Below are 23,108 nucleotides of genomic sequence, written 5' to 3' on the forward strand. Positions count from 1 at the left end.
AAGCTTAGAGACTGAGGACCTTAGCAGTTAAGTCCCATAAGATTTCACACACATTTGCGCTTCACAAAGCTTTACCCCTGCCTTGGACCCTCCAACACCGTCATTGGACTGCTGATGACTGGAAACATGTTACTGGTCGAACGAGTCTCGTTCCAAATTGTATCGAGCGGATTGACGTGTACGGGTATGGAGATAACCTCTTGAATCTATGAACCCTGCATGTCAGCAGGGGACTGTTCAAGCTGGTGGAGGCTGTGTGGGGCGTGGGCAGTTGGAGTGGTATGGGACCGCTGATACGTGTAGATACGACACTGACAGGTGACACGTACGTAAGTATCCTGCCTGATCACCTGCGTCCATTCATGTCCGTTGTGTATCCCGACGGACTTGGGCAATTCCAGCAGGACAATGTGAAGCCCCAAACGCCCAGAATTGCTACAGTGTAGCTCCAGGAACACTCGTCTGAGTTTAAACACTTCCGCTGGCTATCAAACTACCCAGAAATGAACATTATTGGGCGTATCTGGGATGCCTTGCAACGTGTTGTTCAGAAGAGATCTCCAGACCCTCGTGCTCTTACGGATTTATGGACAGCCCTGCGGGATTCAGGGTGTCAGTTCCCTCCAATACTACTTCAGACATTAGCCGAGTCCATGCCACGTGTTGCGGTACTTCTGCATGCTCGCGGGGGCCCTACACGATATTAGCCAAGTGAGGACGACGATTGGCAGCCTTGACAGCAGTTTTCAGCGTGACTCAGCAGCAGCATTTTACTGAAGACGGCGGACAGATGGATCATCGAAATATCTAATCACGTTAATTTCAGTATCCAGCAGAAAACCCGAGGAGACTATGAAGAATTATTACGCCGGGAAAGCCTACGAAGTCACTCTCCTTTGCTACTTCCTAGCTTGTGTGGTCCAGACTATCTACGTCCTCTTCCACACTTCAGAGATGTTAGCACGCAAACGAGGCGTCTTCTAACACATGTTTATCAGCAAAATATGCTCATATGGTACGTAACAACCAACCATCACGCCTTGTAATATACCTTTTGATGCATCTTGCATACATGAAAAGAAGGAAATAGTGAAAGCAAATCTCTCGCTCTTAGTGCAGTCTAGTCTCTAGTGTTTTACTCTGCATGTGATTGCGAACGTTCCCAGCATTACGTAAAATTTTTGATAACCACGATTTTCGTGATATTTTTACAGCGCGGGCACAACAAAACAAAATTCTGTATTGCGGCTGGTACCAGTACAGCTCGCTTTACTGTAATACTGGCGGGACCATTCCAGGGCACTAGCTGTCATGTGCCATCTACTTTACATTATACTATAATCGTGAAACTTCCTGACAGATTAAAACTGTGTGCCGGACCGTACGTCATCTCCCACCTTTAAAACTTTACAGAAGCTCTCCTGCGAATCTTGCAGGACTAGCATTCCTGAAAGAAAGGATATTGCGGCACACAGTTTTCAACTGCCAGGAAGTTTCATATCAGCGCACACTCAGCTGCAGAGTAAAAATTTCATTCTGGGTACTATTATCCTGTTCGATTCGCACAGTTCAGGACAGGTGCTTGGAACATAGCGATCATACTAGGCTACAACTGCCGGAAGAATCGGCGGTAGCGAAACATTGCCTGGACGAAGGATCCGTGTAGAAATTTGACCAGACCTTGCTAGTTGCAAATACTTCCAATTTTTGAAACAGTGTTCATAAACAGGCAATTAAGCAATTAAAATCAGGTATTAGTGACAATGGTTTTCCTCTGAGCTGGACATCCCGCAAAACACAACGTTTTTCGATACAGCCAGTCTGAGTGTTTGTAAATAGTTTTTGAATGTGATATTCCAGTTGTGTCACCCGCGATATGCAATACATCTGTAGAAGGGTTGGGCAAGATATCATCAGGCTATGCTAAAAATGTATCGAAGATGGTGGTGGTCATGTTGAGAGCGTTTTGTAAGTCTCTTAAGCTGGTGTTTACTGACAGTAGTGTACTTTGTCTCCTTTACTCCTTGCCTAGCTATTATTGTCCAAACTGTCTTCGTCCTCCTCCACATTTCAGGGACGCTAGCACGCAAACGAAGTGGTTTCGAGCATACGTTTGCTAGCGAAATGTGATCACATAGTACCCATCTACCAACCGCCACGCCCTGTAACATACCTTTCGATACGCTCTGTATAGCAAGATGTTTTTGCTACACCACAGGAACTGGCACTCAAGGACGCGCCAGGGAAACTGCACGCGATTGCCGGGGATGTGAGCGACGAAGCCAGCATCCTGGTTGCCTTCAAGTGGGTCAAGGACAACCTGGGTGGCGTCGACGTCCTCATCAACAACGCTGGTGTATTCCCGACTGCCAGCCTTATAGGTAAGAGTTTCACATTATCTTATGTCACTTATTTAAGAGTGTATGAAAGTGCCAATGTACCCTGTTCCAAAGAATTAGAGGAACCTGTATCTATTGCCGGTGTGTTAAATCTGTTTTGATACAGGCGGCACCTGTGGTCATATGTTGGCTGAGCTATGCATTACAGTGTCCTGAGAAGGAAGTGAGCACCACTGTCCCAGTGTTTTCTAGCGCACTACACAGATGGCAGTTGTCATTTTTGGACAAAGTATTCAATCAAGCACAGGCAATACGACACCTTAATGCAGTGCAAGTTGCAAGGGCAGTCTGTTTGATCCAAAAAGGGTGGACTCAGTCGTGTTGTTGCTGATATCAAAGCCTCTCCATCCATAGGTTATTCACGCCCTGTAGGGAGACAGGTTTGTACACAAGACGAGTTGGATATGGTCGCCGACGCGTTACAACCCCACGTGAAGGCCCATGCACTGCAAGACGATTTCGGAAGGACCACTGACGCCTCTGTGTCCGACCAGACTGTAGTGTACCAAACTCCAGAAATTCCTTGTGACAGTCTCTAGTGGACATTCCTTCGTGTGACCCAAAAATCGGATCCTAGATTGAACCACCGGCCAGGAAACTTTACTTGCTCCGAGGTACACTAGACACATGGCAGAACACTGTCTACTAATACAACTTAATTAACGTGTTTGCTTTTATTTGATTCATCTTTTATTTAGGAAAATATATGGAAATCGTAAGCGTTTTACGGATTTACATAGCATATAGGCGTCTGTTTCATTGATTTCATACCTTATTATTTCTCGCTCACACTTTCTTTATTGACGAGACTGCTTTGTTGATGAAATAAAGTATTGCATCTAGGCATAATAAAAGGAGATACCTACCAAGGATTCAGATTACCGGGAATGAAGCTTCAAGTGCTTCAGCTATAATTTCAATAATACTTCTCTGTCCTTCGTTAAGGATGTAAGTTGTCCATTTTCACGTGGTAATGTGTCGAAAAGTATGTATGATCTCAGCAACGAACTTGAATCTTACTGTCTTCAGGAGAAACGCATGAGATTCTAGAAGTTCGTAGACAGTGACTGTTTTGAAGCTAGCGTATCTCTATGACATCTTTGAAAAACTCAGTTCAACTAGGGTACTGATACCGACAATTGGCAACTCTTAGACAAAATTTCAGCTTTCAGAAAGAAACTACCGCTGTGGAAGGAAAAAGCTGGATGATAAAGATATACATTACATTTTACGTTCTCTTCAAACGTTTTAGAAGACACTGACTTTTAGTTGAGTGTCTACGTTTGTGGTTAATTTAACTGAACCTTGTCAGGCTTTCGGACGTACTTTCGAGAAGTAGATGAAAGATGCTTTTAGTGCTGAACTTCCATCGACACTTATCACCGAAAATCAAGAGCAACTAACTTATCGATATTTCTTTAGACTCTACAATGAAATGGAAGTTCGTTTCCTCATCACTGCTTGAGTTTTGGAGCTTGGTGAAGCAGAAAGATAACAAGGTTGTATATGTTTTGATTTCTTATGCAACATCCTACTTATGGGAGGTATATTTTTAGCATTGACAGTCATCGACACGAAATACAGATCGCGTATGAACGTGGGGAAAGAGATACGAGACGCAGTTTGCAACCTTGTGCCGAGATTTGAAACCTTACGAAGAAGTAAGCTCATTTTTCCCGTTGACATCGTTCCAGGAATAAGATGTAATAACATTAAAAGTTGAATAAAATGTGATACGTTAAGAGTTAATAAAGACAAAAATACTCTTGCTCATTTTTTCTAAACTTCAATTGATTTATCCCACAGTTCAAGTCAGATGTCGTGTACAAAAGAAGCCCTGAGTGCTTTTGTTCAGGTGAAGCGTGTTGTGGACCAGAAAAGTTTGAAAACCATTGGTCTGTATGAAAAGAGGTTACGAATAGCAGTTGTAGCCTAGAGCACTTGCCCGCGAAAGGTAAAGGTCCCGAGTTCGAGTCTCGGTCGGGCACACAGTTTTAATCTGCCAGGAAGTTTCATATCAGCGCACACTCCGCTGCAGAGTGAAAATCTCATTCTGGAAACATCCCCCAGGCTCTGGCTAAGCCATGTCTCCGCAATATCCTTTCTTTCAGGAGTGCTAGTTCTGCAAGGTTCGCAGGAGAGCTTCTGTAAAGTTTGGAAGGTAGGAGACGAGGTACTGGCAGAAGTAAAGCTGTGAGTACCGGGCGTGAGTCGTGCTTCGGTAGCTCATTTGGTAGAGCACTTGCCCGCGAAAGGCAAAGGTCCCGAGTTCGAGTCTCGGTCGGGCACACAGTTTTAATCTGCCAGGAAGTTTCAGGCTACGAATAATCAGGAAAAGAATTTTGGTGTAGTACGATTGATTTCAAGACTGCTTGCACCATTGTCAGACGTACCCGACATGTGTACACCGAACAAAGGTGTAACAAGTCAATCGCAGAGCCTGCGTTGCCGACATCTGCACTGTTGGTCCAGGAGACCCACATCAGTCACGAATCGACAACCCCAGTGGGTGGTAGCCAGTTTCGTAAGTCCAGTATCTCATCCACCAAACTTCCAAGCTTCACAGAAGCTCTCCTGCGAACCTTGCAAGACTAGCACTCATGAAAGAAAGGATGTTGAGGAGAAGTCATGGCTTCGCCACAGCCTGGAGGATGTTTCCAGAATGAAATTTTCACTTTGCAGCGGAGGGTGCACAGATACGAAACTTTGTGGCATGTTAACCGGACCTAGACTCGAACTTGGGACCTTTGCCTTCCGTTGGCAACTGCTCTACCACTGAGCAGCCCCAGGACGACTCGCAGTCCGTCATTACAGCTTTATTTCCACCAGTATCTTACCTACTACCGGCCAGACTTCACAGAAGCTCTTGTGCCTGGGTAGCTCTGTGGTAGAGCATTTGCCCACGCAAGGCAAAAGTCCGGCACACAGTTTTAATCTAACAGGAAGTTTCATATCAGCCCACACTCAGTTGTAGAGTGAAAATTTCATTATTTGAACCTCATTTTACACTGTTTCTGTAAAGACGTAAAAAAATGTTCCTAAGGTAGCAAAAAAAAAAAAAAAAAAAAAAATAGTATGCTCAAGAAGAAACGATGTCAACGGTATTTAATAAACACGACCAGTTTGGTAAAAAATGATAAAACGGAAGGGACTTCCTCACATTTCGACGTGTATTCTGTAATCTTGTGTTAACTACCACGGAGACTTACATCGTGTTGAAGGAGGCCATAGTCCAGTTATGCACAGGTTAATCTCATTCCATGGACGCTCAGTGACATTATTCGAGGGAGTCCTCAACTCTAATCTGTGATTTGCACTATACTTACAGTCACATCTACACTCCGCAAGCCACGTTATGGTGTGTAGTGGTGGGTACCTTACGTTCCATTATGGTTTACCGCCATTTAAAGTACCATTCAAAATCGCGCAGAAGGAGAACAAACGTCGGTGGGTCAGCGTGCAAAGTGAAATAGTTTATGAGGGATGTAGCAATATGTTGCCTGACTGTTTCTTGATGTAAGTTTCCTGAATTAAAAAAAAAAAAAAGCGGTAACGATTCTTGTGTCGTCTGTCTGTTTTCATGAACAGACGGCAAGACGGAAGACTGGAAGTACATCCTGGACGTGAACGTGCTGGGTCTGAGCATCTGCACCAGGGAGGCCGTGCAGGACATGCTGGGCAGGGGCGTCGACGACGGCTTCATCATCCACATCAACAGGTGGGTCTGTGGCCGATCCTGTGTCACCATCGTGCTGATAGTTTCATCCATTTCTGTATTTCAACTGACAATGTTGTTTCTGTAGTTACACAGTGCGATTAAGCTGCCCCTACTGATGTTGTTTTATACCCCCCGCGATGTTAAATCTGGCTGTCAACAACCATGTGCAAGATTTTCATATTCTCTCGCTTGCTTAGTGCCAGCTAGTAGTCGTACAGAAAAAATTAGTAGCGCCTTTGTGTAAGAAATTTAATGTCATTCAATTCTGTACTGGAATACTTTTCCCTGGAGGCCGTGGTTTTCGAGTTATTTAAGAAAAACGTACGAAAATGACCTTGAAGCGGATCTTGATTCCCACACTCAAACACTACCCATCATCGTTTCTAGTACATTGTTAATGGCACCCCCTCCTACCACGTATAAAAATTTACGACTGCCTGAATTATTTCCCACATTTGACCTTTTTTATAGTCTTGATTGATTGGCCTTATTACGCCACCGGTGTAGTGAAGCATTACGCCACCGGTGTAGTGAAGCACTTACAAATTGTAAAACTGACGTTTGTGTAATTTTAACTAAAAGTCTTGTGTCTTTTAACAGCTTAAAATAAACAATTAAATTGTTTTATTAATCAGGCCTTTTGACTGAGAAACTGCTATGCTTGTAAAAGTTAAGTCTGGATCGAATTGTCAACGTAATGAGTTTTAGTGTAACGTTTACAAAACTCATTTTCTTTCATTACCCTTGCGGAACGTTTAAATTAATAACGTTAACAAAGTAGGAGAATGTGCTGGTGGCTCAGTAGCCCAATCAAAAGACTCCAAAAAAGGTCAAATTTCGGGAAAAGTTCAGAAATTTTTGTACAGTGGTGGCGGTAGTGGTAGCGGAGTGTCACGAAAAACGTGCTAGAAATCCTAAGTGGTGAGGGATGGGTTTGTGGGTTGGTTGCGTTTGAAGGTCACTGTTGAACGTTTCTCTTTAAGAACTGCGACCTCCAGCGAAAACGTGGCCCAGTACAAAATATTACTCCTTTAAATTTCCTACAAGAAGATAGTGTTCATTTTTTCTGTAGGGTTAATAGTTTGAGTGCAGCGGGCGAGAGAATATGAAAATCGCACACTTGGTTTTCGAAGGCCGGGTATAACATTGCGGGGTGCATAAGACGACATCGCTCGGGGCAGCCGAAACACACTCTTTAATAGCTTGCAGTCCAGGAGCCATAGTTTTGGTACTGCTTTTGCGAAGGTGTGAAGAACATCTTACTGTGCTTCTCACACCTAGTGAGTACCTGTTGCCATAAGTGCGAGATAGCAGCAGAAATCATCTCATGGAGAAGTGTCAGAGAAAACACGTACCACTCTCTAAACGCGCAAAATCGTGTTTAGTAATACATACAAGAAAAGCCTCCAAAAAGAAGGAACAGTCAAAACTGGACAGGATTACTTGTAAACAACTATATAGTTTTCTCAATTGACAATCGTCAAGGAGGCTTAAAATATGGCAGAGCTCAACAAATATACGCAATAGCCGAGGTGACTTGCATAAATCTTATCACGTACTGTCCCTCTGTTTTTTATCGGTAAATCTAAGGTACATGTGTAAAGAGCAGTGCACTGTTCTGAGTGATTGTGCTCTATGGTGTCACTTTTTTTTTTCGTCGTCAGTCTTCTGACTGGTTTGATGCGGCCCGCCAAGAATTCTTCTCCTGTGCTAAACTCTTCATCTCAGAGTAGCAGTTGCAGTCTACGTCCTCAATTATTTGCTGGATGTATTCCAATCTCTGTCTTCCTCTACAGCTTTTGCCCTCTGCAGCTCCCTCTAGAACCATAGAAGTCATTCCCTCATGCCTTAACAGATGTCCTATCATCCTGTCCCTTCTCCTTATCAGTGTTTTCTACATGTTCCTTTCCTCTCCGATTCTGCGCAGAACCTCCTCATTCCTTATCTTACCAGTCCACCTAATTTTCAACCTTCGTCTGTAGCACCACATCTCAAATGCTTCGATTCTCTTCTGTTCCGGTTTTCCCACAGTCCGTGTTTCACTACCATGCAATGCTGTACTCCAGACGTACATTCTCAGAAAGTTTTTCTTTAAATTGAAGCCGATATTTGGTATTAGTAGACTTCTCTTGGCCACGAATGCCCTTTTGGCATTGCTAGTTTGCTTTTGATGTCCTCCTTGCTCTGTCCGTTACTGTCTTTTTTACTGCCTAGGTAGGAGAATTCTTTAACTTCATCTACTTCATGACCCTCATTACCTTCGTCTTTCTTCGATTTACTCTCAGTTCATACTATGTACTCATTAGACTGTTCATTCCGTTCAGCAGATCATGTAATTCTTCTTCACTTTCACTCTAGATAGGAATGTCATCAGCTAATCGTATCTTTGATATCCTTTCACCTTGAATTTTAATTCCATTCCCGAACCTTTCTTTTATTTCCATCATTGCTTGATCGATGTACAGATTGAACAGTAGTGGTGAAAAGCTACATTCTTGTCTTACACCCTTTTCAATACGAGCACTTCGTTCTTGGACGTCCACTCTTATTATTCCCTCTTGGTTGTTGTACATATTGTATATGAACCCGTCTCTCCCTATAGCTTACCCCTACTTTCTTCAGAATTTCGAACATCTTGCACTATTTCACATTGTCGAACTCTTCTTCCAGGTCGACGAATCCTATGAACGTGTCTTGATTTTTCTTTAGTCTTGCTTCCATTATTAACAGCAACGTCAGAATTACCTCTCTCGTGCCTTTTCTTTTCCTAAAGCTGAACTGATCGCTATCTAGCACACTAAAGCAGAGCACGTAATGCAGAATTTTGATGGTTATATCGATGCAAACAGTTTTTACCCGTCCTATTACGTCTTTTAAGCCAGTTCAAAGGCAATGTTTAACCGATAGAGAGGAGGATGGCGCCTCAGTTATTAGTGCTAACATTTTGTTGTTGTTGTTGTGGTCTTCAGTCCTGAGACTGGTTTGATGTAGCTCTCCATGCTACTCTATCCTGTGAAATCTTCATCTCCTGGTACTTACTGCTACCTACATCCTTCTGAATATGCTTAGTGTATTCATCTCCTGGTCTCCCTCTACGATTTTTACCCTCCCCGCTGCCCTCCAATGCTAAGTTTGTGATCCCTTGATGCCTCAGAACATGTCCTACCAACCGTTCCCTTCTTCTTGTCAAGCTGCGCCACAAACTCCTCCCCAATTCTATTCAATACCTCCTCATTAGTTATGTGATCTACCAATCTAATCTTGAGCATTCTTCTGTGGCACCACATTTCGAAAGCTTCTATTCTCTTCTTGTCCAAACTATTTATCGTCCATGTTTCACTTCCATACATGGCTACACTCCATACAAATACTTTCAGAAACGACTTCCTGACACTTAAATCTGTACTTGATGTTAACAAATTTCTCTTCTTCAGAAACGATTTCCTTGCAATTGCCAGTCTACATTTTATATCCTCTCTACTTCGACCATCATCACTTATTTTGCTCCCCAAATAGCAAAACTCCTTTACTACTTTAAGTGTCTCATTTCCTAATCTAATTCCCTCAGCATCACCCGACTTAATTCGACTACATTCCATTATCCTCGTTTTGATTTTCTTGATGTTCATCTTATATCCTTCTTTCAAGACACTGTCCAATCTGTTCAACTCCTCTTCCAAGTCCTTTGCTGTCTCTGACGAAAGTACAATGTCATCGGAGAACCTAGAAGTTATTATTTCTTCTCCATGGATTTTAATACCTACTCCGAATTTTTCTTTTGTTTCCTTTACTGCTTGCTCAATATACAGATTGAATAACATTGGGGAGAGGCAACAACCATGTCTCACTCCCTTCTCAACCACTGCTTCCCTTTCATGCCCTTCGACTCTTATAACTGCCGAGGCAACAACCATGTCTCACTCCCTTCTCAACCACTGCTTCCCTTTCATGCCCTTCGACTCTTATAACTGCCATCTGGTTTCTGTACAAATTGCAAATAGCCTTTCGTTCCCTGTATTTTACCCCTGACACCTTTAGAATTTGAGAGTATTCCAGTCAACATTGTCAAAAGCTTTCTCTAAGTCTACAAAAGCTACAAACGTAGGTTTGCCTTTCCTTAATCTTTCTTCTAAGTTAAGTCGTAAGGTCAGTATTGCCTCACGTGTTCCAATATTTCTACCGAATCCAAACTGACCTTCCCCGAGGTCGGCTTCTACCAGTTTTTCCATTCGTCTGTAAAGAAGTCGCTTTAATATTTTGCAGCTGTGACTTATTAAACTGATAGTTCGGTAATTTTCACATCTGTCAACACCTGCTTTCTTTGTTATTGGAATAGAAGGTACGTAAAACCCTCATTGTGTGGAATCTTGGTAGCGGTGATATCGGAAAGTATAACGGGTCACAGTGAATAGAGAACTTGGAAGTTTGACCAAAGCGGAAGTAACCATAACAGTAATTACACGGTCCAGTCAACCATAGTTCATGCTCGATGTCAGCGCGCAACGCAATAACAACTGACAGACGGCAGGTGGCAGTTCTGGCACTGGAGGGTATATAAAGCGTGTCGTAATGCGGAAACGGCGAGTTTTGCCTGACGTCCAAATTGGCACAATCATGGACTTTCGGGCCAAGGATGGAAGCATTTCCGAAACGGCTAAATTTGTAAATTGTTTGTCGTCCTCCGTGGTTAGAGTAAACCGTGCATGGCAAAATGGCGCTATCCAAAACCTGCATCGAGGCAACTGTGTTGCGCTATGGGCCACAGATGACAGAGGCAAATGGATTTGTGTATAAGCGACTAGATGTGCGACTGTTGATCAAGTGATTTGCTAGATGAGCCAAGGGGTTACCAACAGTGTCTTCTCAACGAACATTTAGCAGACGTTGTTGCATGTGGGAGTCTGTAACAGGCGCCCGTTTCATGCACCCACTCAGGCTGCTGTCCATCGCCGACGAAGGCTGGCATTGGCACGCCTGTGCCGAACTGGGAGCCCACTAAGTGGTGACTGGTGGCCTTTTCGGACCAATCACGTTTTTTGTTCTATCAATCAGATCGCCCTTGACGTGTACGACATGAAACGTCTGAAAGCAAACACCCTGCAGGCGCTATGGTCTGGGGAATGCTTCTCGTGGCATTCCTTGGGCGATATCATCATTCTGGAAGGCACAAAGAATTAACACAAGTATCGGCAGCCATCCTAGAATCGCTATATGTGGTTTGCTTTTCGTCGGCACAATGGCATCTACCAGTACGACAATGCAACGTGTCGCACAGCCCGCAGTGTACGGGCGTGGTTCGAGAAGCATCAGGATGAATTTATCGTACTCCCTCGGTCATCGAACCCGTCCCGATTTAAACATAATCTGGAATCTACGGGACCACCTCGATCGGGCTGTTAGCTCCATGGATCCCACTCCGAGAATCCTAGCGCAGCTGGACACGGCACTCAAGTCGACATGGCTCCATACCGCAGTCAGTACCTTCTAGAGTTTCACTCAGTTCCTGCACGTCCCGAAGTGGTCCGCTCTGCAACAGGTGATTATTCAGGCTTTTGACAGGTGATCGCATTAATGTTACTGCACCGTGTGTAACTATGGCGCGTTTGAAGTGTTTACAGCCTTCTTGGCTCGTCAACAGGCAGTTACTTACGGTGAATATGCTGGAGGTAATGACAGAAAACCCGAGTTTTTAATATGATTTGATGCACCAAAGAGACCGGTAGCATCTTGCACAACGTTGTTGTCACAGGGAATTTCGGTCTCATTATGACACTGTGTCGCGGTTATTACTTTCAGAAGTCAGTGAGGATGATCCAGGTTCGGTGCATGAACATTTAATGATTGCTACCTGGTGGAATACAAAAGTATCCACTGGAAAATATGACAGAAATTCAACGTGAAGTACATGGAATTTATTAATGTCAGTGGTATGAAATACTAAGGCCACGAAGCTTAATAACATGGCCTAGAATTAGTCAATTGTAATACGGAAAATCATCAGTACTGATTAATGCGCTGGTTCCAATTTAAGGAAAGTAGAAAATTACAGTCACTTACAAAATATTATCGAGCTGCCTACTAAACAGGCTGATACCAATAACAGAAAAACTGATTGGGGACTACCAATGCGGTTTGCGCAGAAACAGATCCACATTAGATATTCACCCTAAGACAAGTAACTGAGAAGTCGTGGGAATTCAATTTAGATGTTCACATATTATTCGTAGATTATTAATGAAGGAATTTAAAATACCATCAAAATTAATCAGATTAGTTAAAATGTGTATAGATGAAACTTTATGTCGCATAAAGACACCGGTAGGAGAAACTGAAGATTTTAAGGTATACACTGGACTGAGACAAGGGGATGCCATTTCACCTATTTTTTTAACTTTGTCCTAGAGACGATCGATAGAGAATTTTCTAAAACCAGTCCACAAGGGATCCAGCTACAGGATGTGAACATTACAAGACTTGCCTATGCAGATGATGTAGCACTAATAAGTAGTTTCAAAAGAGAATTAATCAGAATGATGCAAAATTACTACAAAATTCCTGAGAAAACAGGATTACATGTTAATGAAGAAAAGACAGAACAACTGCCCATAAGTAAGAAAACCAGAAAAGATGCACCTCTGACTGTAGATGGATGCAATTTCAAGACTGTTGACCACTTCAAGTACTTAGGAAGTATTTTTATTAATAACAACAGAACATATATAGAAACAGACGCCCGGTTATCAACAGCAAACAAGACAATTTTTAGTTTCATCAAAATTCTATGAAAAAGATCACTCAGCAGTAACTTCAAAATCCGCTTATATTAATCGACCATTATACCTGTGATGTTATAGGGATGTGAAACATTAATATTTAGAAAGAAAGATGAAGAAAAACTGATAATATTCCAAAGGAAAGTACTAAGGGAAATTTTTGGACCTGTATACGACGAAAATAACATGCAATGGAGAATAAGAAGAAATGAAGAATTAAGAGGGCGATACAAACACCGTAACATCGTCGAAGTGCTCAAGAGGAGAAGGTTGAATTGGACAAGTCATATAGCAAGAATGACAGAGAATAGACTACCTAGAATGGCATTCAGCAGAACAATAGATGGAACAAGAGGAAGAGGGAGACCCAGAATCAGATGGCGGGATGACATTCGGGAGGACACAACTAGGATGAACAGCGACAGCAACTGGACAAACAGTGCATTGGACAAACAGAAGTGGAAGAGGCTCATAGAGCAGGCGTATGGTCGATAAGGCCCTTTCCACATGTAAAGTAAGAAAATTAGATAGTAAAAGGAGGAATAGAAGAAAGATTGCGTAGATGAGTGGTGAAGTAGGACATTACGAAATAGGCAACAAATAGCAGACGTATGTTTCATTGGTATATTATTACTTGAGTTTAATCATCCAAAATTGGGCCTCATTTACTGATGTGCTACTCATCTGTGATGTTGCAGCATTTTTCTAATATTGTAAACTATTCTGTAATTTTCAGTCTTGCGGGACACATACTACCGTCTATAGACGGTTTTGCGATGTACAGCTCCAGCAAGCATGCCGTCAAAATACTCCTCGAAGGGCTGAGGAAAGACCTGGTCGCCAGGGGCAGCAAGATACGAGTTGGGGTAAGTCATCCATTGTGTGTGGCACATGTCTGACGGACCAGCAGGGGAGTGCTAACTCCTTCTCGTTAGTGATACTTGCATATCATCATTGTTACGACTCTGTTCTTTCATTCAGCCTATTTTTCGTAAATTGTCTGAATACTTACGTTCCAGTTATGCGTAGTAAAGTGTCTAGTAGCCTGCACTGATTATCTAAAAATACTCTGGTTCTAAAAATCAAGGCAAAAATTCACAAGTAAAATTAAAACACATGAATGCAAGGTGTCTGATCTTTCGGATATGTCAGAAAGAACAGACACCATGCGGAACCTTCAACCGTGATAAATCTTACTTAAATTGAAGGTGGAGCAGGGAGATAGGACAGGAAAGGAAAGGGAAGTAACTATTGACATCAGCTGCATGAGGATTTTATGCGGAACAGACGCTACGCATTCATATAATTGATTCACCTCGATGTGCAGTGTGCGGATGCACAATTCTGTTCGGCCTCCTGTGGGAATCAAACAGAGGGCATGGACGTTGACTGCGGATAGGTGGGTTGGTCGAGAGACGTGCCGATATAGTCTGCGTAATTACGATGAACCATGTGTCCGGATGGCGCAGTGGTTGACGCAATTGTCAAGTAAGCAGGAGATCCCGGGTTCGAATCCCTGTCGGGCACACATTTTCATTTGTCGCCGCTGATTCTGCATAACGTTCCTATGCCGCGGCCTTCACTAGTTCCTTTCCTTTCTGTCCACTCAACGTTCAATTAAAAGACTTACAGGTCGAACTGAAAGCACGTAACCGAAGTGTATAAGACACATCAATGTGATCAATAACGCCATGAAAGACAGTTCCAGATGAAGAATCAATGTTTTAGCATAGTGCGTCTTTGCCACATACAAATTACTATAGTGCAGGTCAAATGACGCCAATGGGGATTTTGATAACACCCAGAAAATTTTCCACCCATGGTGTTACTTATGATCTCTATGTGCTCCATGCGAAATGAATGCCATTTGTCCTACAAAGGTTAACTTTCACTGACGTGGGGGCTATGAGGAACTCAATACGGCTATAGTGGGTATCCCAAACATGATTTATGGGGTTGAGGTTCCGTAGTATGAGATAAATTAGTTGCTATACTATTCCAGAAACTAGACATGGCAAGGAAGCAGTGGTTGCGAAGAGAGTGACAGGTTTGTGTGTTATCACCAGAGTTACCAATCGCTACAGTGAGGAATCACCAAAGGTAAGCGAGGAGAAATGTGGAATCTAAATTAAAATTTCATGGAGGAGAAATAAAAACATTGCCAATGGCATCGTAATTGTGTCAGAGATGGCGACGGGCTTGGAAGATCCAATGAGTGGAATGGATAATTTCTTGAAAAGAAGCCAAATGGTGAGCACCAATAAAAGAAAAACAAAGTTAATGGGATGTAATTCAATTAAATCTGGTGATGCTAATAGAATTTGATTACGAAATGAAACATTAATAGTTGTACCTAGGTTTTGCTCTTTGGGCGGCAAAATAATAGACGATGTCCAAAGTAGAGAGAATATACGGTGCAATGCATACTGGAAATAGCGAGAAAAGCCTATCTGAAAAATGGATATACAGGGTGTTTCAGAAGTGATGTTCAATAATTCAGGCATGGAAAAAAACGGGCCAAAAGTAACTAATAAGCCCGAATAAACATGGGTCAGCAGATCAAGCACTGCAGAGGTATTGCTTTAGTTCGAGTTCGGAACCAACTGCACGGCCCTGCGTATTTAGGTTGGTATCTCAATGTTTGGGATCGACTATCTGTTTACACAAGCGCAACCACTTCCCTTCCCCCCTCCATGCACTGTGCCGTTACGGCCTCATAATCAGTTACGAACGTGAAGGCACCATACACAGAGGGTACACGAATGAAGAGTACGCCGACGTGTACTCCGTGTATGGCAAAGCGAATAGCAGCGCCCTTGAGGCTGCACGATTATATGAAGGAGCTTTTCCTCTCCGTAGGCACCCCGACAGGCGTGCATTTAGCCGGTTAGTGCCTTAGAGAAACCAGGAGTTTCACACACGATGTACGAGAAGGTCGACCCAGATCGGTAACACCCGATCTTGCGGAAAGGGTGTTACGCATTGTACATGAACGCCAGGATACTTCAACAAGGAGGATTGCTACCCAAGGGCGTGTCCTGATTCAGAGAAGTGTGTGGCGAATTTTACATCAGCAGCTACTCTATCTGTATCATCTCAAGCGAATGCAAGCCCCCAACAATACTGTTTTCTCTCCTAGAGAGAATTTCTGCCAACGGCTGCAACAACAGCGTACTCTCAATATCCTATTTGTAAGGAGTATTCTGTTAACGGATACGGCTGGATTTCCCCATGACGGTATTTTTGTGTTGTTGTTGTTGTGGTCTTCAGTCCTGAGACTGGTTTGATGCAGCTCTCCATGCTACTCTATCCTGTGCAAGCTTCTTCATCTTCCAGTACCTACTGCAACCTACATCCTTATGTATCTGTTTAGTGTATTCATCTCTTGGTCTCCCTCTACGATTTTTACCCTCCACGCTGCCCTCCAATACTAAATCGGTGATCCCTTGATGCCTCAGAACATGTCCTACCAACCGATCCCTTCTTCTGGTCAAGTTGTGCCACAACCTTCTCTTCTCCCCAATCCTATTCAATACTTCCTCGTTAGTTATGTGATCTACCCATCTAATCTTCAGCATTCTTCTGTAGCACCACATTTCGAAAGCTTCTATTCTCTTCTTGTCTAAACTATTTATCGCTCATGTTTCACATCCATACATGGCTACACTCCATACAAATACTCTCAGAAACGACTTCCTGACACTTAAATCAATACTCGATGTTAACAAATTTCTCTTCTTCAGAAACGCTTTCCTTGCCATTGCCAGTCTACATTGTATATCCTCTCTACTTCGACCATCATCAGCTATTTTGCTCCGCAAATAGCAAAACTCCTTTACTACTTTAGGCTTCTCATTTCCTAATTTAATTCCCTCAGCATCACCCGACTTAATTCGACTACATTCCATTATCCTCGTTTTGCTTTTGTTGATGTTCATCTTATATCCTCCTTTCAAGACATTGTCCATTCCGTTTAACTGCTCTTCCAAGTCCTTTGCTGTTGCTGACAGAATTGCAATGTCTTCTGCGAACCTCAATGTTTTTATTTCTTCTCCATGGATTTTAATACCTAGACCGAATTTTTCTTTTGTTTCCTTCACTGCTTGCTCAATATACAGATTGAATAACATCGGGGAGAGGCTACAACCCTGTCTCACTCCCTTCCCAATCGCTGCTTCCCTTCCATGTCCCTCGACTCTTATAACTACCATCTGGTTTCTGTACAAATTGTAAATAGCCTTTCGCTCCCTGTATTTTACCCCTGCCACCTACAGAATTTGAAAGAGAGTATTCCAGTCAACATTGTCAAAAGCTTTCTCTAAGTCTACAAATACTATTTTTAACTATCATAATTGTCACATTTGTGCCGATGTCAATCCTAGTGCAGCACACACGACATCAGCAGCGTTATTTATCTGGACAGGACTGCACGGAGAACGCGTAACTAGACCACACTTTCTACCACAGAGACTATCTGGACAGCAGTACATGTGTCTTCTGCGGAATGTACTTGCAGACGTGCATGACGCCGTCCCACTGAACCAGCGCTTAAACATGTGGAATGAAGCAGCCTTCCAGCATTTACAGAATTCACCAGGACTGCCTGAGAGGATTCGCAACTCAGTTGAGAGACAAGTTGAGTGTTGCATTCAGGTGCATGAACAACATTTAGAACACCCACTTTTACGTTTAGAGATGCCGTATGTTTCTAGACACCGATGAACTGCACCAGAAAATCTGTTGTATCTCGACAACGGTCGATTTGAGGACCCATGTTAATTGGAGCGTTTTAGCTACTTTTGGCCAGTACTTTCCATATGTCAGTTATTGATCATCACTTCTGAAACACCCTGTACATTAACACCCACACGCTATAAAAATGTATTATGTATGTGTGTATATCCCACATCTCCTCCTAAACCAAATGGCCGATTTCAACCAAGTTTGTTACACCTGCCATTCTGTCTGTAAAGAGCTGCTGTGGGGGTAAGAACCACCCATCTATCATAGTTCAGGAGATATGACGCCATATGCAATGAGGTGCCTGAGAAACTGCTGCGTCATGCTTGACGTTTAAAGTTTGCGACACATTACACAGACAGTATCCACATAGGCTGGTAAATGTACCTACATAAATTGCACGACACATAGTTCAAGAATTATGACGTCATAAACAGTAAAATACATGAAGGAATGCCCATTGTGCATGATATTCAAATTAGTTACCTCTTTGCTACTAACTATACACATAAAAAAGTTTTACATCGCCCCAGTTGCCAGAACCCATGAAGACAGACTTTGACTGTGGATTGTATCACAGACACAGTCGCTTTGACTGTTCAGAGATGTCACTAAACCCTCCTAAAGATGTAAACATCCATGCATGAGGAGCGCCTATTAGACGGAGGGGGTCCGACAGCCGATCAGTTCCAGTTTCTCCACCAGACAGCGGATACACGGCTCGTGTTGCCTGCAGTTCAAACCATGCCCAGACGGACAATACCGCGGTTTGATCGCGTCCGAATTGTTACTTTGTGCCAGGAAGGGCTCTCAACAAGGGAAGTGTCCAGGCGTCCCGGAGTGAACCATAGCGATGTTGTTCGGACATGGAGGAGATACAGAGAGACAGGAACTGTCGATGACATGCCTCGCTCAGGCCTCCCAAGGGCTACTACTGCAGTGGATGACCGCTACCTGCGGATTATGGCTCGGAGGAAACCTGACAGCAACGCCAACATGCTGAATAATGCTTTTCGTGAAGCCACAGGACGTCGTGTTGCGACTCAAACTGAGCGCATTAGGCTGCATGATGCAGAACTTCACTACCTACGTCCATGGCGAGGTCCTTGTTTGCAACCACGACACCATGCAGCGCGGTACAGATGGGCACAACAACATGCCGAATGGACCGTTCAGGATTGGCAACAAGTTCTCTTCACCGATGAGTGTCGCATATGCCTTCAACCAGACAAGTGTAGGAGACGTGTTTGGAGGCAACCCGGTCAGGCTGAACGCCTTAGACACATTGATCAGCGTGTGCAGCAAGGTGGAAATTCCCTCCTGTATTGGGGTGGCATTATGTGGGCCGACGTACGCTGCTGGTGGTCATGGAAGGCGCCGTAACGGCTGTACGATACGTGAATGCCACTCCCGACCCATAGTGCGACCATATCGGCAGAATATTGGCGAGACATTCGTCCTCACGGATGACCATTCGCGCCCCCATCGTGCACATCTTGTGAATGACTTCCTTTAGGATAACCACATCGCTCGACTAGAGTGGTCAGCATGTTCTCCAGACATGAACCCTATCGAACATGCCTGGGATAGATTGAAATGGGCTGTTTATGGACGTCGTGACCCACCAACCACTCTGAGGGATCTACGCCGAATCGCCGTTGAGGAGTGGAACAATCTTCACCAACAGTGCCTTGATGAACTTGTGGATAGTATGACACGACGAATACAGGCATGCATCAATGCAAGAGGACGTGCTACTTGGTATTAAAGGTACCGGATTGTACAATTTGGACCACCCCCTGAAAGTCTCGCTGTGTGATGCTACAACATGCAATGTGTGGTTTTCATGAGTAATAAAAAGGGTGGAAATGATCTTTATGTTGATCTCTATTCCAGTTTTCTGTGCAGGTTCCGGAACTCTCGGAATCGAGGCAATGCAAAACTTTTTTGATGTGTGTACATTCGAAACACATTTTGCAGACGGTATTTACATATGCCACTGAATGTACTTATATAAATATATCATTGTACGACACACAGTTCAAGAGATATGACTGTTAATATGATGAGCTGTGTGAAAAAAATGCGCCATCATGCATGGAGTTTTAGTACATTTATTCTTTACCACTAAGATACTCCAACAGTCAAGTCAGCATAAGGAAATTCCTGGTACCTGGCAGTGTTGTCGACAGCTTTCAAGTGCGAAGTGCAGACGGCAGTAAGCGAAAACAATAGCTGTGTATGGAGCTATGGAGAGGCATTGCGGTAAAGATGCTTACAAAATGGCTAAGCAGATGCACCCAGCGTACATAAACTGTCTCCTAATTTTATAGCTGATTTCACGAATACATGGTCTAACATGTGTGAGACTGGTTCTGATCTATCTTCCTGCTGTAGTTGCGCAAGGACGCTCTGGGAGTGTTTTAGAAATTTGTGTTGAACCTACAGCCTGCAAGATAGGAAGATACTAGTTCACCATGCAGAGTTCAGAAGAGCGCAGCAGTACGAACAGCTACGTAATCAGACAATGATCTCAATGTCGGTTGCATTACACTCCCTGTAAAGGGAAAGTTATCGTTAGGAGATATTAGTGTGCGGGTTCAGGCGTAACTAAACTTGCGATTTAGCCGTGATTCCTGCGGGTAGCACTAAATATCTACAGCAAGACAACAGTAAAAAATTATATACACAAATCTTCCCCGAAATTCACTCTGCTAGTAAACTCGTATTGCAATACCTACAGTAGGTTCTGAGATAAGCATTCATTTACGGACAGAAAAAAAGCGCTGGGAGACATTAGTAACATGTAAGGATAAAGCATAAATACAGAAAATTCTTCATCTACATTATGTTTCATGTGCACACTAGTAATTATACTCGCTGATAGTTGATGGACATTTACCTTAGTATTTTTAAATTGTCAGTGTACTGATGAGTTAATCTGTGGTGTTAATGTGTCTGTATACAAGCCATGAGCATGTATGCATGCATGTGAGGACAAGACGGGGGAGGGAGGGAGAGAGAGAGAGAGAGAGAGAGAGACAGAGAGAAAGAGAATTTAGATTTTCAAAATGTAATTTCTGTTACGATACTTACTTTTGAGTGCAATATATTTTCTTGCAGGAGGTTTCTCCAGGACTAGTGTGGACCGAGGGAGCTGCAAACATAGCGGCTGCTCCTCCAGAAGGAAATGAGTTTTTTCGCAACTTGAAGCAGCAGCCTGCCCTGCAACCAGAAGACTTAGCAGAAGCCGTTGTTTACATGTTGTCTCAGCATCCTCGTGTACAGGTGCGTGTCATGCAGTATAGAATCGGTAGATCGCAAATTTGTGTACATGCCATGTAGACTGGTACTTTCACCACAACGTAATTCAAGATTTCATCCATATTTTCGCAGTGCTCTAGGTAATAAGATGTTTATTGAGTGTGTTTCGAAACTATTCGTTCAAATTAATACAAGAGTTTTACTGCTTGATACATACGTCTGCACCACACTGAGCCTTCTCGCTGTGTGTGACCATTCCCTACTAGGGATACAGCGTTCTTTTCCGGCTCAATATTATGTAAAAATCAACACCTATTTCTATCAGCCACTGTTTATAATGTACAAATTTTTTGTTGATATCAGGTAATGCAGCACACTTTCTAAACAAATTAGAAGTATTTTGAATATTTTTGAACCTATTTAGGGTTACTTACAAAGTTACCAAGAAATTAATGCAAATTGTTTTCCAAATTGCTTCCTCAAATTGAGGTACCATTTAATCCAATGTCATACATTTGAAGGTGACCAAATTTTTACCAGATATGCATAACATGATGGCTGAGATACTAGACCCATTTAATTTCAACTATTACGTATATTACAAGGATAAAAGAATATCGCATCTTACATTTTAATTTTTATAATTTTTTTCCTAATAAAATGTTACTTTTTTTATAATTTAGTTGCTTCTGCAATAAGGCTTAATTCTACTACATAAGTACGGACTATTTAAAGTTACAGAAAAAATTAGAGCAATGCATTATAAACTTTAGGAAATATTTGTACCTGAATTCCGAAAAATACAACTTGCAGGAAACTGCAAATGAAGATATGAGTCCAATTAAACTGTGCCTCTGAACATTCCTGAAGCATTTCTTCGTCTTCAAGCTTCCTCTTGGCATTCCTTTTAGCAGTTCTTGCTTTTTTGGAAAACTTGAACGGCGATTTTTTCAGCTTTATGCACTCTTTGTCTGTCACATGCAAGTAATTGATCTTCCATATTAGAGATACATTTTATGCCTAAATTTCTCAGGACTTCCAACCTTCCTATCACTTCATTATTGAAACGGTAATCTTTCCCATATGCAATGGATGAAACTTTCATTTGTACTCTGAGTGGCCCCATCAAGACATTTACTAAGCAAGACAGAGTCACTCAGGTCTCTAAAAATTGGTTTTATTCCATTCATAACAGACTCAGGAAGAGAATGCTTATGATGGTACATTTGACCACTTTCTTTTGCTTTTTGGTAAACACGCCAAGAATCTGCTTCTTTAGGGCACAGTCCGTGAATATGGTGGTCATCTGTGGAAAACTTATGAAAGTAGGTGGCCCATACAGCTTTCTCATTGCTGTAACATCATTCAGAGGTGCAGTTCGTCTAATGGCCAATCCATAATAACTCTGAAGGAGGTCTATTTCAGTTTCTGTCAATCTGTCTCGGCCAGACAGAGATTTTCACATCAGATAGTAACTTTCCTTTAATTTTTCTTCGTAGCTTCCTCAATGTAGCATCCATCCTCTTTTACACATGTCCAGTTTTGTTACCAAGGTATTATTATAAACATTGAACTCATTAATTTTATTGAAAGCTGTAAAGTCCCCATCGCCTAGGTACTTCATATAATCTATAAACGGGCATCGATCTCTGAAATATTTTCAGAACTCTATCACACTCCATACCTCCACTGTAGCCATCATAATTCTTAGAACTGTCCTTAAGTGTGACCATGGCAGGTGTGGCAGTACTTAGATAAGCACTCCAACAGCTTTTCCATTCTCCAGAGAATTAGCACTCACAACACCATTCAAGGAACGATGTCCTCGACGTTGCCATGCCCCATCAAGTGCAACAGCACTAATGTTTACTGTTTCTACTACTGCAGGTTTCATAGACGATTTGGACCAACAGTCAAGGCATCTAAAATTATTTTATATTCTTGCTGAACCTAATGGGTGGAGGAGGAAGGTCCATCAAACCACAAAACGTTTGAGCAGCCTTTTTTCCTTTTCCAGTTGCACGCATTGCATACACTAACTTCAGGTTCACATCATATGAACTATGCACAATGTTCGAAGTCATTTTCGACGTAGATTTATTGCAGGATCTACGCAGAACAACTAATTTTGATGTTAAACCCTTCCTGCTACTTTGTTGTTCAGTTATTCCCAGACAACCTTCACCATCACATTGTTAAAATTTGTCCCTTCCT

General features: G+C 42.6%; 1 protein-coding gene across 1 annotated transcript in view; it reads left to right on the forward strand.

The window, feature by feature from the left end:
• The window catches only part of LOC124596398 (dehydrogenase/reductase SDR family member 11-like), a 39,806-nt gene that overhangs the window by 13,071 nt on the left and 3,627 nt on the right, over nucleotides 1-23,108 (forward strand). The window contains exons 2-5 of the mRNA XM_047135525.1: nucleotides 2,219-2,381; nucleotides 5,988-6,117; nucleotides 13,627-13,756; nucleotides 20,754-20,918. Of these exons, the coding sequence (XP_046991481.1) occupies nucleotides 2,219-2,381; nucleotides 5,988-6,117; nucleotides 13,627-13,756; nucleotides 20,754-20,918 (588 nt within the window). The remainder of the gene's footprint in view (nucleotides 1-2,218; nucleotides 2,382-5,987; nucleotides 6,118-13,626; nucleotides 13,757-20,753; nucleotides 20,919-23,108) is intronic.

The sequence above is a fragment of the Schistocerca americana genome, chromosome 2 (assembly GCF_021461395.2).
Source record: "Schistocerca americana isolate TAMUIC-IGC-003095 chromosome 2, iqSchAmer2.1, whole genome shotgun sequence".
Classification (NCBI taxonomy): domain Eukaryota; kingdom Metazoa; phylum Arthropoda; class Insecta; order Orthoptera; family Acrididae; genus Schistocerca; species Schistocerca americana.